At 39.0% G+C, this 18,168-nt stretch overlaps 2 protein-coding genes across 5 annotated transcripts in view; one reads left to right on the top strand and one right to left on the bottom strand.

Moving 5' to 3' along the window:
- Window positions 1-265: 265 nt before the first annotated feature.
- On the bottom strand, window positions 266-14,722 carry Ormdl1 (ORMDL sphingolipid biosynthesis regulator 1). Of its 2 annotated transcripts, none has more exons than XM_055617073.1 (4): window positions 14,628-14,722; window positions 12,597-12,777; window positions 4,851-5,002; window positions 266-1,724 (listed from the first exon to the last, which is right to left on the bottom strand). In XM_055617073.1, exons 2-4 carry the CDS (start codon window positions 12,768-12,770, stop codon window positions 1,589-1,591), a joined length of 462 nt encoding a protein of 153 aa, XP_055473048.1. In that variant the 5' UTR covers window positions 12,771-12,777; window positions 14,628-14,722; the 3' UTR covers window positions 266-1,588. The 2 variants fall into 2 exon arrangements, with proteins under 2 accessions (XP_055473048.1, XP_055473049.1); XM_055617074.1 differs by having other exon boundaries at window positions 12,744-12,777.
- Window positions 14,723-14,864: 142 nt separating this feature from the next.
- Window positions 14,865-18,168, top strand: part of Pms1 (PMS1 homolog 1, mismatch repair system component) — a 100,043-nt gene continuing 96,739 nt past the window's right edge. The window contains exons 1-2 of one of the 3 annotated variants that reach the window (XM_055617142.1): window positions 14,865-14,938; window positions 16,427-16,515. The gene's annotated coding sequence lies outside the window, so the exon portion shown is untranslated. The other 2 variants (XM_055617141.1, XM_055617140.1) reach the window with 2 other exon arrangements.

The raw sequence follows: 18,168 nt of genomic DNA, 5'->3' as shown, positions 1-18,168 counted from the left end.
AGGAGGGTTCCCCTTTCTCCACATCCTCTCCAGCATGTGTTGTCATTTGAGTTTTTGATCTTAGCCATTCTGATGCGTGTAAGGTGAAATCTCAGGGTCGTTTTGATTTGCATCTCCCTGATGGCTAAGGACGTTGAGCATTTCTTTAAGTGTTTTTCTGCCATTCTACAATCCTCTACAGAGAGTTCTCTGTTTAACTTAAAAATAAATCTTAAAAGTGCCAATGTAGTTCTGATGACTGCTTTGGAAAACCTTTAAAATAATCTTAAACACACACAAAACTTTTTTTATTAAAGCATCAATTACCAGTTATTTAAAAACACATAAAGACAAACATACAAAGGCAGTATTATACAAGTGATTTCTAAACTCAGTACTTTTGAAATATGAAACAATGATCACTACCCTTAAAGTCTGTTTATTCCCACAAATCGATTTACAAATTGGTCTACAACAGTTTTTAATCTTATGCTACTAAGTTTTTCAGCTTTATCTTTTAACATTTTAGAAATGTATTTACTCCTCATAGTAGTAGTAATTTCATACAATTAATGCTAGCAACTCTAGGAAGTCCCCAAGTCACAAGAATTCAATATAGTTGTTGCTGTGGACATAGGTACCATTTGACATTGTCGCATATTTAAAGGAAACATTAATAGGCAAACTGCGGGGATCAAGAGCAGGAGACTAAGACCATACAATATTATCTGTTACTTTAGACTTGCTAACAGAGAATTCATTGTTTCAGTTCTGCCCATAGCAGTTGGCTGCATACTGCATTTCCTTTTCTAAAGAATGACAGACTTAACAGCTTGCACCACCAACTGAACAATACTTTCAAGCTACACAAAATCTCAGCTACTTTAAATAAATTATTCATTTAATTGGTTTAGCAGCTTTGCTTCTGGAAAAGCAGTAAAACCCACTTTGTTCCAAAATGAGATTGTTGACTTAGAGCCTTGTCCTATTATACCTGCCTATCTCCTGTCAGAGTGAGGCACGAAGGTGAACCTTCACAAACTCTGTAATGCAATAAATGCAAACATGACCTCCTTTATCAACACAAAATAACTGGGAAAACCAAAAAAGTACACATATAAGGTAGGAAGGGGATTGTATAAAACAAGAGGGTGTATGTCATATAAAGTGGAATGTGTACAGTAATAAAAACATGTATACAGGTGATTCTGCTTTCTATAAGTCTGCTTAAACTGACTATGAATGATTGGAATTTTTTTCCTTCTGTAACATAATGCCCATTTACTATAAGCTGGTCCTGGTTTCATACAAATCCCTCATTTCCTTGGGTTTAGTTACTGTACCCTCATTGTGCTACCACCATTTTATAAGCTGGGCCTGCCCAGCCTGCCTGTAAAGCCTCTTTCAGAAATATACCACGCACATTAGACAGTGCCATCCCTAAGTAGAGTTCTGCACTTTAAGACAGCCTATGAAGGCCCAGTATTTGGCCCTCCAATGTAAGTACCTCTTTTTTCGCATTATCACAGAAACAGCGTAGTTCACTAACTACACTTTCCTTTCAGGAAATACAGTAGCTCTAACAGTTTCATTCAACTGTAGACACATTTCAATACTTATTAATTCCAAAGATCCGAACACCATGCAGCTGTGGCATTTTGGGAATAAGTACACTCAGGAGAGAAGCTGTGTTTAGGATGAAGTGAGTTGGATCATACTTCGTATAGAAACTTGCCAAAAAGTATCTGCAGAGATAAAAAAATTTAAAATATAATGGCATACCAAAATGAAATTACATAGAATTGAAAAATATTATAAAAGGGACAAATAAACACCAATGCCTAAAAATAAAATCATTTTGATGGTAAAATAAAATGAAACATTTTAATTTGGAATTTAAAAATTAGGTGTATATCTTAATAATTTTTGCAATGTGTAGAGGAGAACACTGATGATTCGCATCCTTAAGCAGATGGCTCTCATGCTTTTCATGCCTATGAGAGTTCAAGTGTAGATCACATATAACTAGTACAGAGCTTTGGAAACAGCTTTTTCACACATGCATAAAACAGTAACTTTGAAACACATATTCAGTTGCCCTTCTGATGTTATCATGTTCATGCTATAGCTGAGTAGTCTATAACCAGTCTAATTGGAAACCTTAAAGATACAGTTGAAAATTCCATCTGTTCTTCTCTTACAGTTAACTACATGTATGTCTGTGTATCACATGCATGCCTAATGCCTGCAGAGGACTCAGAAGGGCACCAGGTCTCCCCACAAATGGAATTACAGACAGCTGTAAACTGCTATGAGGATGTTGGGAATTGAACCCAGATCCTCTGAAAGAATAGCCAGTGGTTCGAATTGGTGGGCAATCTCTGCAGCCCTTATTTCCCAACTTTTGCTGCAAAATCTTTCTTCATGCTTTCACATACTTGAAGACTGTTGGATACTTCAATCACTGAACATCATTATCCATAATATTCAGTAAGCCAACTGACTTGTTGTTAATACCAGTTTAATTTATAACCTGACAGAAGAAAGATACATCTTGGCATGTTTTCACCTTCCTGCACTTTCTTTTAATGAAAATTAATAACATCATGTGGAGTCTATGGAAACTACCCTACTCTTAAAATAACCTAGATAACTGAGGAAATGTAATTCCAGGTAAAATCAGTATAAGACAGTTTATTTGCTAAGGTATGTATTTGAAACGGACCTGCAATAGAAGACAGAAGTTTCAGTTTAATCCAGGTTCTTGATTCAAAATAGCCACAAGATCTTTACCAATGTAACAGATTATTAACCTTTTCTTTTTTTCTATTAAGATGGGGTCCAAGTAGTTCTAGTTGGACTAGAACTTGGTATGTAGAACAGGCTGTCCTTGAAGCCATGTGCTTGCATAGTATTAGGATTATGGACATGCCACATTCAAGCTGGCTTGAGTCTGTTTCTTTATCCTAAAATCTGTGGTAACTGCATGTCACACCTTCCTGACAAATTAACGCAACTATGAAAGCACTTTTGAAAATGATCAAGGCTGGTGATGTAACTGACTCAGACTGCAAGATGCACTGGGTTTGATCCCCAGTGCCACAAAAGGAAAAAGAAAAAACAAAATAAAACTATATAGATGGCTTCAATGTAACTTTAGTTATGCAAAGAATTTATTCAGAGTATTTGAAATGACAACTTTGGGTCAAAATTCTATTTTGAAAACCTGGAAGTCTATATATAGATAGAACTTGGTGGAAGACCAATGTCATATAGCTCAAAAGCACTTTAGCCCAACCTCACACTTAGGACTATCTAGACTAAAGAGACTATGTTTACTTCTATTAGATCAGAGACATTTTTCTTTTGGGTTTAATTTTTACATAGGACAAAAATAACTAATTTCCACAAGAAAACCAAATAATTTCCACAAAATCTAATAAATACGAAGGAGAAATGTCTTTTGCTTTATGAACTTTTCTCTTGAAAATGTCTTACGAAACCATCTACTCAAAACTTAATTCTCTTAAAAAGTCTTTTCCCCTACTCCAGACTGCATTGATACTATAATGGATACAGTCTTATGTACTCTACTGTATACTAGAGTATTAAAATTAAGCTACATGTGATAAATGTCATGTTCAAGCTATTGACTATTGTATTCAGAACAATATATGTACTTATGAACTCTTAAAAGGGGAAAAATGTATATTTATTTCTCCTTTATACCTACATAAAGCCAAGGGAGAAAAAAAAAGATGGTATTTCATTTCAAATCAATTTGAGCAAAAGAATAAAAATAGGTCTATACATGAAACACTCAAGAAATGCTTAGGTAGAAATTGGGTAGGAATAAAATATTCAAATGGAGAGAATAATCATGTAGGTATTGGGAAGAAAGCAGACACCAGATTCCAATAGACGCTTTACAAATAATGCATCTGACTTATTTCTTAGAGCCTCAAGTTAAGTAAAGTACCATTAAGTTATATACCATTAGTTTGATTTTTAAGGGAGGAGCTGGGTGTCAGGCATTTAAAAAAGCTCTATGTAGCCCAGGATAGCCTTCAACTGGCTGTGCGGGCATAGCCAAGTTCTTGAACTTCCTGCCTTGACCTCCTAAGAGTTGGGAGTACAAGTGTGCACTATCATGTTTGGTTTCATGTGGTATTGTGGATCAAACTCAAGGGCTTCCCCAAGCTGAGCACGCCTTCTCCTGAGCTATCTACATCCCTTGTTAGAATTTCGTATGTAAGCAAACCGAGCTGAATGGATGATACAGGACCTCTGTTTCTTCTAAGCCACTCTTTTCTCAAGTTTGAACTGAGCTATCTAAATAGAGATGGGTAGACAATATAATTATCAGATCATTACTTAGAACGATTACTCTGATATGTAATACAGAATAGCGTGCTCACAATTTCCTTAAGAAACAAAGACACAAATGATTCTGACCTGTTTCTTAGAATGTTAGACTCACTGATGAACAGTAGTGCTTCTCACTGTACTGATTCAAGTAAAAACTGTTTTTTTTAATTTTATTTTTTTCTTATCAGTTACATTTTATTAACTCTGTATCCCAGCCATGTCCCGATCCCTCATTTCCTCCCAGTCCCTCCCTTCCTCCCTCATCTCCACCGTGCCCCTTTCCAAGTCCACTGATAGGGGGACTTCCTCCCCATTCATCTGATCCTGAAAAACTGGTTTTTTTACCAACTTGTTAAACACTGTGGCTGTACCATATAACTCTCCTTATGGCAGCTACTTGCTGATAAAAGTTCTCAAGAAAATACCATTTTAAAATTCAATTAAATCTGATAAACACTTTTTTCTTATCCAATCCACTATATTTTAATATTTCTAACACTTACAAAATTATTGGTGAAATTGTGAAAAACTTCCGAGAAGATGTAAACTGTACGCCATAGTCGAGCTGTTCCCAGTGGGTTAGGAGTCTTGCTCTACCCTGATCGGGAGTTTCAAAAGGTGTTCCTTTTACTGCATGCAAAAACACATACATTCCCTGAAAAGCAAGTAATAGAGGGTATTACACAGAGTTCATCCTTACAATTAAGCATCATTGTTGGTATTTTTTTTTTTTAATGTATACACCTTACTCTTGTTCATTCAAATACCCACCCCACCTCCAACTCTCTCGTTTCAATCTGGATATTTGTGATTATTCATTATTCATTGTGATACTCATTCTAAGCATCCTGTCTCAACTCTTGTGTAAACAGGAACAAAATAAAAGCAACTAGACACAATGTTGAGCAGGGAGGAGCCAGAGGACAGGAAAGAGGGGAGGAGCCAGAAGGCAGGAGAGGAGTGGGGGGAGGAGGAGGAGGAGGAGAAGGACGAGTAGGGGGAGGGGGAGGAGGAGGAGTGGATGGAGGAGGAGGAGGAGGAGGAGGAGGAGGAGGAGGAAGAGGAGGGGCAAGAGGAGAGCTAGGGGAGCAGAGCTGGAGGAGAGATCTTGGAGGATGTAGAGCATGAACCTAACCTAAGATTTCACAAAAAGCAAGTATAATGTGGGAAATCTAAATGTTAGGAAACTGAGGGCTTGGGGGGGGGGTAAATATTGCCCAGCATTGTGTTCTAGGTTAACTAAAAACCCAGTCTCTGTGTGGTGATTTGGTTATACAGCTGCTGAGGATAACAGCAGCCTTACCAGAAGATAAATAAATAGTAAAAATTAATGCTACCTACAGCACATCATAATGCCTCTAGGCTATTTGTGAAAGAGTATATGATTTAAATTAGTAAGTTAGGAGCAGAGCATGCCTGTAATTCAGGGAGAGAAATGGAGGTGGACTGCTTTGAATTTAAGGCTAGGATGGTCTATAAAGTGATTCTAGGACAGCCAAGGCCACACAGATAAACCCTGTCTTGAAAAACCAAAACCAAACAAGTTAGGTTTCCATGTAATAGTGAAAAACTACGAACAGAATTATAAAGCTTTCTGGGGTATGTTTTTACTTGGTGAAAACCAATAAGGGCAATCAAAAGCAACATGTTCATTAAACAAATATGAACACTAACATATCTATGTTTATTAGTGTACTCTTCACAACAGCAAGGAACCAGCCTAAATGATCATCAGCAGAGCAATGGAGAAAATGTGATACACACACACAAACACACAAGAATTTTATTCACCAATAATGAGCAAACGTACGTGTGTTTGTATGTGGTGTAACTGGCAAAAACAAAATAAATTGTAAAAGGGAAGGGATAATAAGAGGGTATGAGAGGAAGATAAAAATATTGTACATCTTCTAACATGCAGAATCTAACTATGAGCATATTTCCATACATAGGACATGAATGCAGTGGGAAAAGCATGAGGGAAGAGAAAAGGGTTGAAAGAGAGGGGATGAAAAAGGGCTATTACAAGACAGTGGGTGGAAATGACAAAACATGCATATTTTCTCTCATATGGAATATAGATTTAGAAACATATGACATAGAAATAGAGGGGATTATTGGGAAGAAATGGTTGCAGGAATATGGGGTGGGACAATATGAACAAGGTATTAGTATTCACACGCTGGAAGATGCCATAATGAAGCACATTATTTTGTGCACCAATTAAAAACATTTACTGAGTGGCTTATGTTAGAGGACTTACACCTACAGCATGTGTGCACCTGAAACTCAAAAGTTGTATCTTTAGCTTTGGAAAAGTCCAGTCTTCTGAGAGATGGTGAAACACAAAAACAAAGTTGTCGTTGTAAAGAAAAGATGAGTGTTGGGCTATATATTGTTTATCTTTAGTCCCAAGATTATCACAGTGGTATTATCTAACCCACTATCACAAATAAGAAGACACACCTGTTAGATTTTATAATTCCTTATTTATCTTGAGCCAGGCAGATATTTTACCTACACTGTATCAATATCCTCACCATCCACCTTCCAGCCCCCAACCAATGCCACCCTCCTTAACCATCCTCATCTGAGCTATCTTCCATCTATAATCTTATAAATACTTGCTTTTATTCTTTATTAGAGTCCTTTCTGCAGGCCCACGTGATTCCTTCTCCAAGCTAACTCATCCTGGAATCTTCTTCTCTCTCTGTCTGTTTCCCATGATTCTGTCCTCTGAAGCCTGGGAATCTTAGCCACACCTACCCGATTCTGCCCTGCCCAATATAGACTGTTTAATTAGCTAATCAGGTAGGTTTGCACAAGTATAAGTGTACCCAAATCTTGAGGGCTAGTAACATGCTCAGACCAACCTCTAACAAAAAGTCTAAGAAATGAGAGGAAGGGCAGAAACTGCAATGCGTATCACAGCCAGAATATCAGAAAGTGTATGTTCTCTTTTTTGTTCAGGTTAGAGCTTTGATGTTACCACTCCAACTCCCTCATCTACAATGGTTCAGCTTCAGTGACAATTTCTTGGTACATCTTCAGTAATAAATAACCTGCCATTAAGATGTATGAATAGATTTCAGTCCTCTTCTCATCACAATGGTATGTGTTAATTGTATGTTTGTGTTCCATTGGCCTGAATACCCGAGGAGTAAGACCTAAAACAGAAAAAGTATTGGGCACACTGGAAGACAGTATTTAAGCCAAGGTGTGTTTATCTTATAAATGCCAGGAAGCCATTTTCACATATGTCAAACGAATAGTGAAACAGAAGGTATATTTTAAATTGTCAAGAGTGTATAACCACTCCAAGAGCTATAAACTGTATAACAAAAAGAGCCTTTGCCAATGACCTTTGCTGCCTTCAGAACTTGTAAAAATCCCTCTGCTGGATACACCACACACTTCAGATACAGGACTTGGAGGAATCTAGCTGGAACTGACCTGGAAGCATTCTTGGTTGGTGAGGTCATGGATTCTAGAGAGAACCTATTACTGTCACTTTCCTAAAGCAGTAAAATTTCTAACACATTCTTACTCTTATACCCATAGGTAAGTGTAGCTCTCACTTAAAAAAACAAAAAACAAAAAACAAAACAAAACAAAACAACCTTTTTGCTGCAGAGACTCTTAAAAAAATCTACAACTGGTCAAAATGCAGAGGACAACTGATTATAGGGTGCCCACATCTAAAACACAAGCCCTACATCTAAGGCTCAGAGAACATTGCAGCAGATGATGTAGAAAGACTGTAAGAGTCAGAGGTCCAGGACATGTGCTGTAAGATAGTGTCTTCTATATATCAGAGAATTCTCAAATAACTATTGAATTTTCAATAGTAAGCTGCCCAAACAGTTACAACAATCGTTTCGCTCATGAGATGGCGGAAATCTCATAGGACCCTACCCCTAGATGAAGAGCTACAGGTTTCTGGGAGAGGAAGAATTGGTCTTTTCCTGGGATGAGCCCTCTGATCGGTTATCCAATCCCAACACATATACATTGGCGTAACACTAAACGGACCCAGTAGGTTGTATTTATATACACATATATGTATATGTAACAATAACAACAAAAGAGGTCATGAATTTGAAAAGGAGTAGGGGGCATAGGAAAAGTTGGAGAGGCAAAGAGGTGGAAATGGTGTAAGCACAGTATTCATGTACAATTCTCATAATACATTAAAATTTTAATTCAACTACATGTTTAAAATGGGTAGATTTTGGTATATAGAGCACTCATCAATAAGGCTGCTATAGAGCGAGGCTGTGGTTTGATGGTGAAGCACTGGCATGCTGAAGCTAAAAAACACCCCGGGTTCAAGCCCAAGCACAAAAAACTAAAAACCGGAAAGTAAAGTTTTTTTCATAAAACTGAAGCAAGAAACAAACTGTAATACAGTTATTTCAAGAAAACAAAAACAAGATAATCAGAGATAGACTGAGAAATCAGATTAACTCATAAAATGTAAAAATGTTCCTTTGTACTAGTTAATTGACAATATAATTTAATTTTGCTTTAATGTGGATATAGTTTTACACTGAACATAAAAGGTTAATTTACATGATTAACTATTATTGTTTTATAAGGAAAAAAGTACTCTATAACACATTACCTCTCAGAATCTAAGAAGAGCAACATTTTTGCTATTTTCTTCAAACCATGTTGTGCTCATAGTGTTTAAAATGTGGTACTCAACAGTTTACCTTTTTCAACAGAAAAGAATGAAGGGTGTACTTGAGTATAGTTAGCTCTACAGTAGTATTTATTTGCCTAGCAGCTGTGATACCCTGGGATCAGTTCCCAGCAATTCACACATGCACACACACACGCACACAAACAAAATGACATTTTTAGTGACTATGTATCTTTTCTCTTAGCATGCTCATTTTTAGTAGCTTTTATATAAAAGCACTAATTATTATTCATAAAGCAAAATAACTAGGAAAACAAAATACGTTTCTGGTATACTAGCACTTAACAGTTATTGACTCAAAAAGAGAGTATTGTTCATTTTATAGCTGTACTGATAATCTTGTGAAGTATTAACAGAATCTTCAAGAATGAACTGTAGTGGGGAAGGAGGAATTAGTTAGTCTTTATGTACATAAAACTCCTCAGCAGTTAGGAGCACTTGCTGCTCTTGCAGAGGATCGAGGTTGGGTTCTCAGTAACCACATCAGGCAGTAATTCAGCTCCAGGGGATCTGGTACCCTCTCCTATGGCTACCACAGGCCAGAATACACGTATGAACACACAGACACATACAGGAAAATAAAATACATCTAAAAAAACCCAGAAGCATAGCCAAGCACAGTGGTGCATGGCTGTAATCACAGCGCTTAGGGAGGCAGAGGCAGGCGGATCTCTGTGTATTTGAGGCCAGCCTGGTCTACAAAGCAAGGCCAGGACAGCCAAAGCTACACAGAGAACCCTTGTCTTGAAAAACAAACAAACGAACAAACAAATAAAAAGCTTGACCTGTAGCATCGAATAAAGGTAATCACTGCAGGCTCTGAAGAGCAGTGCAGTTTTTACATGACACAGTGACTAGCTCCATTTCTGCATGCTTGAAAGCTTCACACTTCACATTCTAATCGGCCAAAATGTGAGCTATTTTCAAAGGAAACTTTAAATGCAGTCATGTAATTGCTCTCTCTCTCTGGATGGTTAAGTTAAATTTAGGCTTTTTAGCGTGAACTAGTAACAGGTGAGAAGCACGCTCTCCTACATTGCATTCACTATCCATTGCTTCTTCATGTTCATGTGCTGCGCCTCAATCTCAAGCTAATCAATTTTGAAACAAGGGAGGTAAAGATAAAATGGCATCTGCATTACATTTAAACATGTTTGTTATTCAGTAAAGACATATACACACACACATAATATCAGAGAATGCAGAGATTAAAATATAAAGAAACCAGATGTGGCAGCTCACTCCTGAAATCCCAGCACTTGGAAAATTAAAACATGATCAATGCCAAGAATTTAAGGCCTGGGGACAGAGTGAGAGCCTGTTTCAAACCCTGAAGTACATGAACAATTGAGATTAAACTCCTAATTACAAAACTGTTATATAACAATGTAGAGGTTTTACAGATAGCTATGAGAGGTGAAATTTGAGTAGTTTTGCTAGAAAGGAGTCAGCTGGCAGAACGAGGAAACAGAATAGAAAGGCTGAAGCCAAGGCAAAAAGGCAAGAACAATACTGTTTCTAAACTGCTGGAACACATCCTGTATTTACTGTAGAGACCAGGTGAACAAAGATTGACCTTCTGTCCCTGTACTCTGGAACGATTACTTATGCCAAACAAGAGCTTGGGATTTTATTATAAACACAAAGGAGAATCCTCAAAGAACATACAAAGAAGCCTTGTGTAGACACACATTCAAAACCCATTTTTTAAGAGAATAAAACTTTTAAAAAATTTTATTTACCTTTATTTTATGTATATTGGTGTTTTGCCTGCATGTATACCTATGTGAGTGTCAGATCTTGTAGTTACAGACAGTTGTGAGCTGTCATGTGGGTGCTGGTACTTGAACCCAGGTCCTCTTGAAGAGCAGTCAGTGCCCTTAACTGCTGAGCCATCTCTCCAGCCCCCACCCCGCCAAATATTTCTAACTCTGAATATAAGGGGGTAGAAATGAGGACTATGAAGAGAAACATTATTGCGATAATTATCTAATGAGGCTATAGGCAAGTGAACAGTGAAATAGTAGCTAGAGCATACAGAGCAAAAATTAACACAACGTAAACGTGACCATGTTATATTTGCACAGGGCATTTCAGGCTTCTACCTAACCCTCTTGGATTGACTATTACTAGGTTGTTACCTTTGCTCATGAAAAGGTGAGGGTGACATTATATTACTTTACCTTTGAAATTCATTGGTCCAGCAGGCAATATTTAGATGAGCCTGGAGGGAAGTCATGAGCAAACTGTGTGTGGTGAGCTCCATTTATGTCCTTGCTTTCAAATGCAAGGTTATCTAAATACAAGCAGTAGTCTACAGACAGAAACTGAAAATGCAGGTAAGTAAAATGATCTAGATAGAATTCATAGCATAAAAAAGAGACAAAGAAAAGGACCACAGGAGATTATGACTGAAGGATGGTTATAAAAAGAGCCTACAAGAGGAAACAGAGAAGACAACCAGAGATACACCTAGGACAAAGTGATCCCACAGAACCCAAAATAAGAGTACTAGTCAAAAGGAGATGACCACTGTCAAGTATTTCTAGAAGTCACTATTTAAAGGCTATTCACCACATATGAACCTATTTCCTTTATTTCTTTCTGTTCTCCTGCTCTAATAAGTATACAACTAACTTAGATTCTAAAGTTCTACATTAACTGCATCTTTCCCTTTCCAGTTTACTTTAGTAAGTACTTAAAAATTAAGAAAAGCCATCCTCAAGGTTTTGTGGGTTCTTCTAACAGTCAGTTTCCAAGGATGAATTATCTGCTCAGTAGTCAATGAAGTCTGTGATCTGTAATGCTAATGCATACAGCTACTACAGGAGTGTGAAAATCAACAAGAAATATTTAAAGTACCATAAAATGCTGAATGGGCTTAGGTTAAAATGTTTATATTGAATAAAGAAGGTATATTTAAGCAATTTAGAAAGACTTTGCAAAGATTCAAACTAACAATCTTTATTAGACTTTAAATAAAAACAATGTTCAAGTATTCTAGTGAATTGATATATAATAACCTAAATTATAATGTACTTTTTATTAAAATGGCAAACAATTTGAGAAGAAAGTCTTAGAAACAGGCCTGATGTTAAGCTGTGACAGAAAAAAAAAAATCCTAACCATTAGAATTCTTCAAAATTAACTCATAGTCTCAAAACACTGAATTATATACATTTATTTATCTTTGCAATGGCCAAGTATGAAACTGTACGTTTTAAATAGATGACTTTTATAGCACAGAATAGAAAGTTGTTAACAAAAACCCTAAGCTGTGGGGCCAGGGGCATCAGTTCAGGGCCCCGAGTCTAACTCCCTTCCAGTGCACCCTTCCAGACATCACTGTTACAGGCTTTATTTATAATGTACTAAATATCTTCACGCTGTTGTGAAACCACTAGAGTCAGTTATCTCCACAATGTCTTTCATCTTTCCAAACTGAAGCTCTATATTCATTAAATAGCATGTCACTGATTCTTTCCCTTAACCCTGACAAAGAACCTTACAGCTTTACATAATTAAAATAAGACGGCGTTCTTACCAGATTATGTATTATGTTTGTTAAGGTCCAAGCAACAGGAACACTGAAGAAGGGAATGCTGAGTAATACAATATGAAGCAAGCCAACTCCCAAAGCATACGTCAGCCACATACCACGGCTGTTCATTACACGAGTATTAGGGTTTACCTCACTGTGGGCAACTCCAACATTCATGTTTGCTCTGTAGAAAAGAAACAAATCAAAAGTGTAATAGCTGGAAACCTACATACCCACAATTCTGACATGACATAATGTTACTGCATTTCCCCCCTTCTCATTCTAACATGGGACACACACCTCTAAAACATGCTGTCTACAGATGCCAATGTGAGCCAATAGAGAATCAGCTGATACTACAGTCAGGTAGACAAGACTTATTTGTATGGCTTCTTTTGGTAAAACCTGTTTTATTACCTGTCAGTTTTACTAAATGAAATAATGGGAAAGAAAACTCAAACTGGACCCAAGTGTGCTGGCACACTCCAATGATGCCAGCACTCAGGGTTGCCAAAGTCTGAGGTCAGCCTGGGCCACATAGTGATACCCCATCTCAAAATTCTTGAAAAACCTGTGTGTTTAAAATGCAAGCAGGGTGAAAGCCAGGTGCTAAATATATGAAAAGAATAAAGTAATATGAGTTTTTAATTGTGCAAGTCAGCATGTTTCATTGTGATATTTCAATATACGCCTAGACTATGTTTCAAGGATATTCCTTATTTCTACTCCCTCTCCTGCTATTTCCACTTCCCTTTTCATGGTAGTCTAGCCCATTTTCTATTTTTAGGTCATCTTTTGTTTTGTTCCCTTTTATTAGTTTCCCACATACTTTATTTCTCTGTGTGGTTAGCTTTGGCAAATATGATAATCACCAATAAAATAATACTTTAAAAGGTACTTTATTTCTCTGTGTGGTTAGCTTTGGCAAATATGATAATCACCAATAAAATAATACTTTAAAAGGGTGGGGAGAGCAGCACTGGCCCAACCAGTGGCCAGATGCAAGCATGTAATGGAACATTTTAACCATAATAAAGAGTTCAAACTCACTTTTCTTCCTTTCTTTTTCTTTTCTTTTTTTTTTTTTTTTAAGCAAGGTATCATTGTGTAGCTCAGGTTGTCCTTACACTCACAGGTATCCTCCTGCTTCAGCCTCCCAAGTAGTGGCACTACAAGTGTAAGCCACTAGTATCTGGCTATGTGCACACTTTTAAAAAGTGAACTTAGAAGTAACAGCTTGTTGATGTACTATGAAAACTTCACAGGCTTAGGGATTCATATTTGTATCACAACTAGGTTAAAGCCATGAGTCTTTCTCAGTATTTCTTTAGCCAAACCCTAATTAGTTTTTCTTTATCTCTGCTTCCTCTGCCCCCCTCCAACCGGCTTTCTCCTCCTTTTATGTTCACGAAGAAACACGAAGGAACTGGTATTAGTAGTCAGTCATCGTAAGCATACTATTTATTGGAGTTTAAGAGTTTAGTTTTTTTTACAATCAAAGTGAAATGGGCATTGTCTGAGAGAGGGAAAACTGCTAGAATATATTCTAGCTCCCATTCAAAATCACATACCACCCTTTCTATTGTAGAGTTTGCAGAAATGAATTTCATCCTGCTAAGCAAATGTTTCGGGAGTGTAATGTTCTTTCAGCTTCTCAAGATCTAGAGAATGGCCAATGATGAAAGTTACACTGAGGGAATGTCCCGCGTAAATTTTGCTTATATAATAACCCAGTGCCTATAATGCACTTTTACACGTTAATCCGCGCACACAAACGCTGGAGGAGGCCCCGAATGGCCACCTACGGCAGACTAGGAAACGTTCCCCGGCAGGTGTGCGGCAGACAAAGGCTCTCGCGGCCGGGCCCGGCCCTCCCCCCGCCCGCGCAGAAGCCTCGCGAGGGCCCACCGCCCCGGTCACCGCTGCACGCCCACCACCGGCGGCCGCCCGGCCTGCACGGCGCCGGCCCCTGGGGCAGCGGAGGCCGCGCGGCCGCCGGGCCGGCCCGCAGCTCCGGGAAGCCTCCGAGCTTACCTGGCGCCCGCTCCCGGCGGCCGGCGCGTCCCGGGCCCAGCTCAGCGGCAGCCGCGGCGCGTCCTCACGCCAGAGCGCCCCGGCTCGCCCCGCCGCTTCCGGAAGGCTGCCCGGCCGCCCCCGCCGCCTCCCGATTGGCTGTCAGCCGCTTCCCGCGGGGGGCGGGGCGGAGAGGCGCGCGAGCCCCCTCCCGCCTAGCGCGCGTGCGCCGCGACCGTGCGGACGTCCCGCCGAGTGGGGCCTGCGGCCGAGGGCGTGCTGACCGCCGGCCGCGCTGGGTGCCGCCTGCCTTACCTCGCGCGAGCTGCAAGGTAGTGTCACGGCGGACGAGCACGCCCGGGGGGCTCGGGGACGCTGCGGGCGCCTCCCGGGGCAGGGGCGGACCTGCGCGGGCGTGCGCAGGTGCGTCGAGCCGTCGGGGCTGCCGAGTCAGTAGTGAGAGCTCAGACTCTTGGGGTGCAGGACCGGAAAGTTTTGTCTTGCAAGAGTGTGTGTAGCGGCTCGTAGCGCCTTGTGTTGCACACAAAAGGTAGCAGTTTGTGTTTATCCCCCAAGAAATTTGAATACCAGAAATTCATCTCCTTGAGAAAGGCGAGGAAAAAGACTTGATTAATCCATTTTCTTTCTGAGTCCTTTTTCAAATCACATTTTCTTTATCTTGGTGATTTGTGTTTGTAAAAGTTGATGGTTTTTACTTCAAAAACTCTGAAAACATTTTCAAGTTGACAGGAGGATATGTGCATGTGTGAGTAGGTATCTTGTATTTATGTTGGTTCTGTGTAGTAGTCGTTGGATTGGATTTGTTCTGTTTTAAAATTTGTTGTCTTCTCCCAAAAATCCAAGTTCTCTAATCTCTTTCCTTTTGTAGATACATCAGTTTCTCTTGACTGACTTTCTGATCATAGCACATTTCCAGGGGTGTTCATTTCATTCGGGAAACAAGAATTCTTCTCCAACACTTACATGGGGCACATGTAAGGCTGCCATCAGCCCCCCCCTTCTTAAAAGAGGCCTTTAAGTGCATATCTGTTAATATGCCACGTTCCAAAATAGATATTTAAATTATAGAAACAACTTATAAATATTCAAGTCCCGATATCAGTTTGGTAGTTATTAAAATCGTTCAGAGGAGAAATAAAAGGGACTGACCAGAAGTGGTGCTGGGAAGAATATTCCTCTAAAAATTCAGGAAGGAGCTGAGCTAAGACCCGTGTCCTGGTGTAGGGGTAGGAGTTCTCACAGCATTGCTGAGAGTTCTCATCTGTTCGCTTGCAGAGTGTTGAAGTGTGGCCTTTGGAGCTCGAAGAGGCATCTTCTTAGGAAGATGGTGATCTTACCAAGTTATCAAGCTTTTTAATTCCATTTGCAGTTGAAGAATGGGGGTGTGTTGGGGATTATAAAGGGTATTCTATGACGTTCTTACGCTATCAATCTTATTACCAGTCAGGAATTCTAGAAAGAAAAAGATTCAGAGATATAATAAAATTTATCTTGTCTCTTAGGTCATCTAAGTGTGATATTTAGAAGAAAGATAAATTGGGCCCTACAGTCCAGAAAAGTTGTTAGGAGGTACCCTAGGTCAGGGATGAATTTGAGGCCAGGAGGTACGCTGTGCTGGGGAATGCTATGCAGGCCATTGTAAAATTAAACATAGAGGGAGGAGGTTTAGAGAGTGGCACTTTCTGGGAGGACAGGCTCTTAGTTTTAAAATTATTCTTAGTGTTTCTGCATTAATCGTGGACTAGTTACTAGGATTAAAGTATGGTGCTTTTTAAATTTTTTTTTTTTTTTTTATTCAGAGATATATACTGTTTGATTCCTTGGATTCAAGAAGGCATATAATTCAGGATAAGGTTTTGACAAGCATCGTATGCGTGAGGCAAGCCAAGTAAGTGATCAAAAAAGATTGTTGTGGCTGATACTGGAACTGACTGACTAAGAGGAAGCTGCATAGTGGGGTACAGATAGAGTTTACTAACAAAGGAAAGTGGAATTCTTGACTGACTGTGGTGACCACCAGTACAGCAAAGCTAAGTGGAAAGGATGAGGGAGGCAAGATGATCAGGTATGTTTTACTGCTATTTACCTGAGGCAGCAGTGGCAACAGTTGTTAGAAATGCTCTTGGGAAGAGCAAGATCACGTGGTCATACATATTTAGGTCAGGATATGAAGATACCTAAGAATATGGGAGAAATGTTGGGAGATGCTCACATTCCTGGGAAGAGAGCCAAGCCAACACAAGGACATCAGAGATAGATGGATGGAAATACCTGGGACATGAATAGTATGTCCCTCACTAGGGATATAGCAATGGTAGAATGCTTGCCTAGCATATGCAAGACCCTGGGTTTGATTCTAAATACCAACACAAAAGAGCAGCATAGGTCCCAAGGAAAGGGTTTAGTGCCTCAGAGATGATTGCTGAACTTGAGTAGAGTACACTTTTGTAAAGGTGTTTGTATTATAAGCTGTTTTAGAAATTACTGGTAATAGTGATTTTATAACAATAGGTAAGGGTATTGTTTCAAGTTTTATCACAGAAAAGGAGAAAATGGATGATGTAAGAGGGCTAAGGGAAAGTATTTGGTGAGTTTTTGCTTTCAAGGCCAACATGGGTGTAGGGAGGCTGGATAGACAACAGGAGATGAAAGTGTTATGGAGGTGCTGTGAGTTGCCACGATCTTGGCAAACCTGAATAAGAAAAACTGGGGTAAAATAAGCAGCTTGAAAAAATTATTTTTAAAACATTATAGAGAATGAGACGAGATTCTGAAGACTTGTGGAAAAAGTAAAGGTCTGGGTGAGATTAAGTGAATATCTCAAACTTAGGTCATTGGGTTCTCAGAGAGAGAGAAGACTTGAACCCAAACCTACTGAGTTGTTATCTTTGGTATGGGTTAGATGGGGGTGTGTTAGCAATATGAATGAATGAAAGTTATTCAAAGCACCTTTAGTTCTTTTGGGATTTATATGGACAGTATAGTAAAAAGCTGTTTATAGATTACCTTATTTCTTATTATAGCCATATTATGTTATTATATATTTTTATTTCACCCAGTAAAGCCAGACTACCCTTTGTGCTATAATAAGGGTGGAAATTAATTAAATTGTATGTTTTTGTGCTGAGTTTGAAACCCATTGTCTATTAGCCCTTTTAAAATGCTCATAGCTCTCTATGTGGCTGTTGGCTACCATACTATATGGTGCCTGAGGCCGGTCTGAAGTCTTAGAGTACCGAAGGCACCTTCTATCTGTGATGACATTCCTTTGTATGAATGTTATGATGATGGAGGTTTACTGTCTAGTGTTCTCCCCAATTGAGAAAACATTTGGCCCTGGAAACCTCCAAATTATTGAGAGGTAGGTATTCATACCTACTTCTTTTCAAACAGCTTACCCCAAAACTAAATCAAATTATTGTTAGGTAATTTTTAGTATTAGAAAAGAAAGCTCGCTTTGCTTCTACATAATTATCTCACGTCATAATGTGATACATTTGTAGTCTGTCCTGATGGCACAGGCTTGTGCTTTCCACTACTT

Source organism: Psammomys obesus, unplaced genomic scaffold (genome assembly GCF_907164565.1).
Source record: "Psammomys obesus unplaced genomic scaffold, mPsaObe1.curated_primary_1811, whole genome shotgun sequence".
NCBI lineage: Eukaryota > Metazoa > Chordata > Mammalia > Rodentia > Muridae > Psammomys > Psammomys obesus.
Note: the sequence above shows the minus strand (reverse complement) of the source record. Positions and strands in the feature narration are given on the sequence as shown.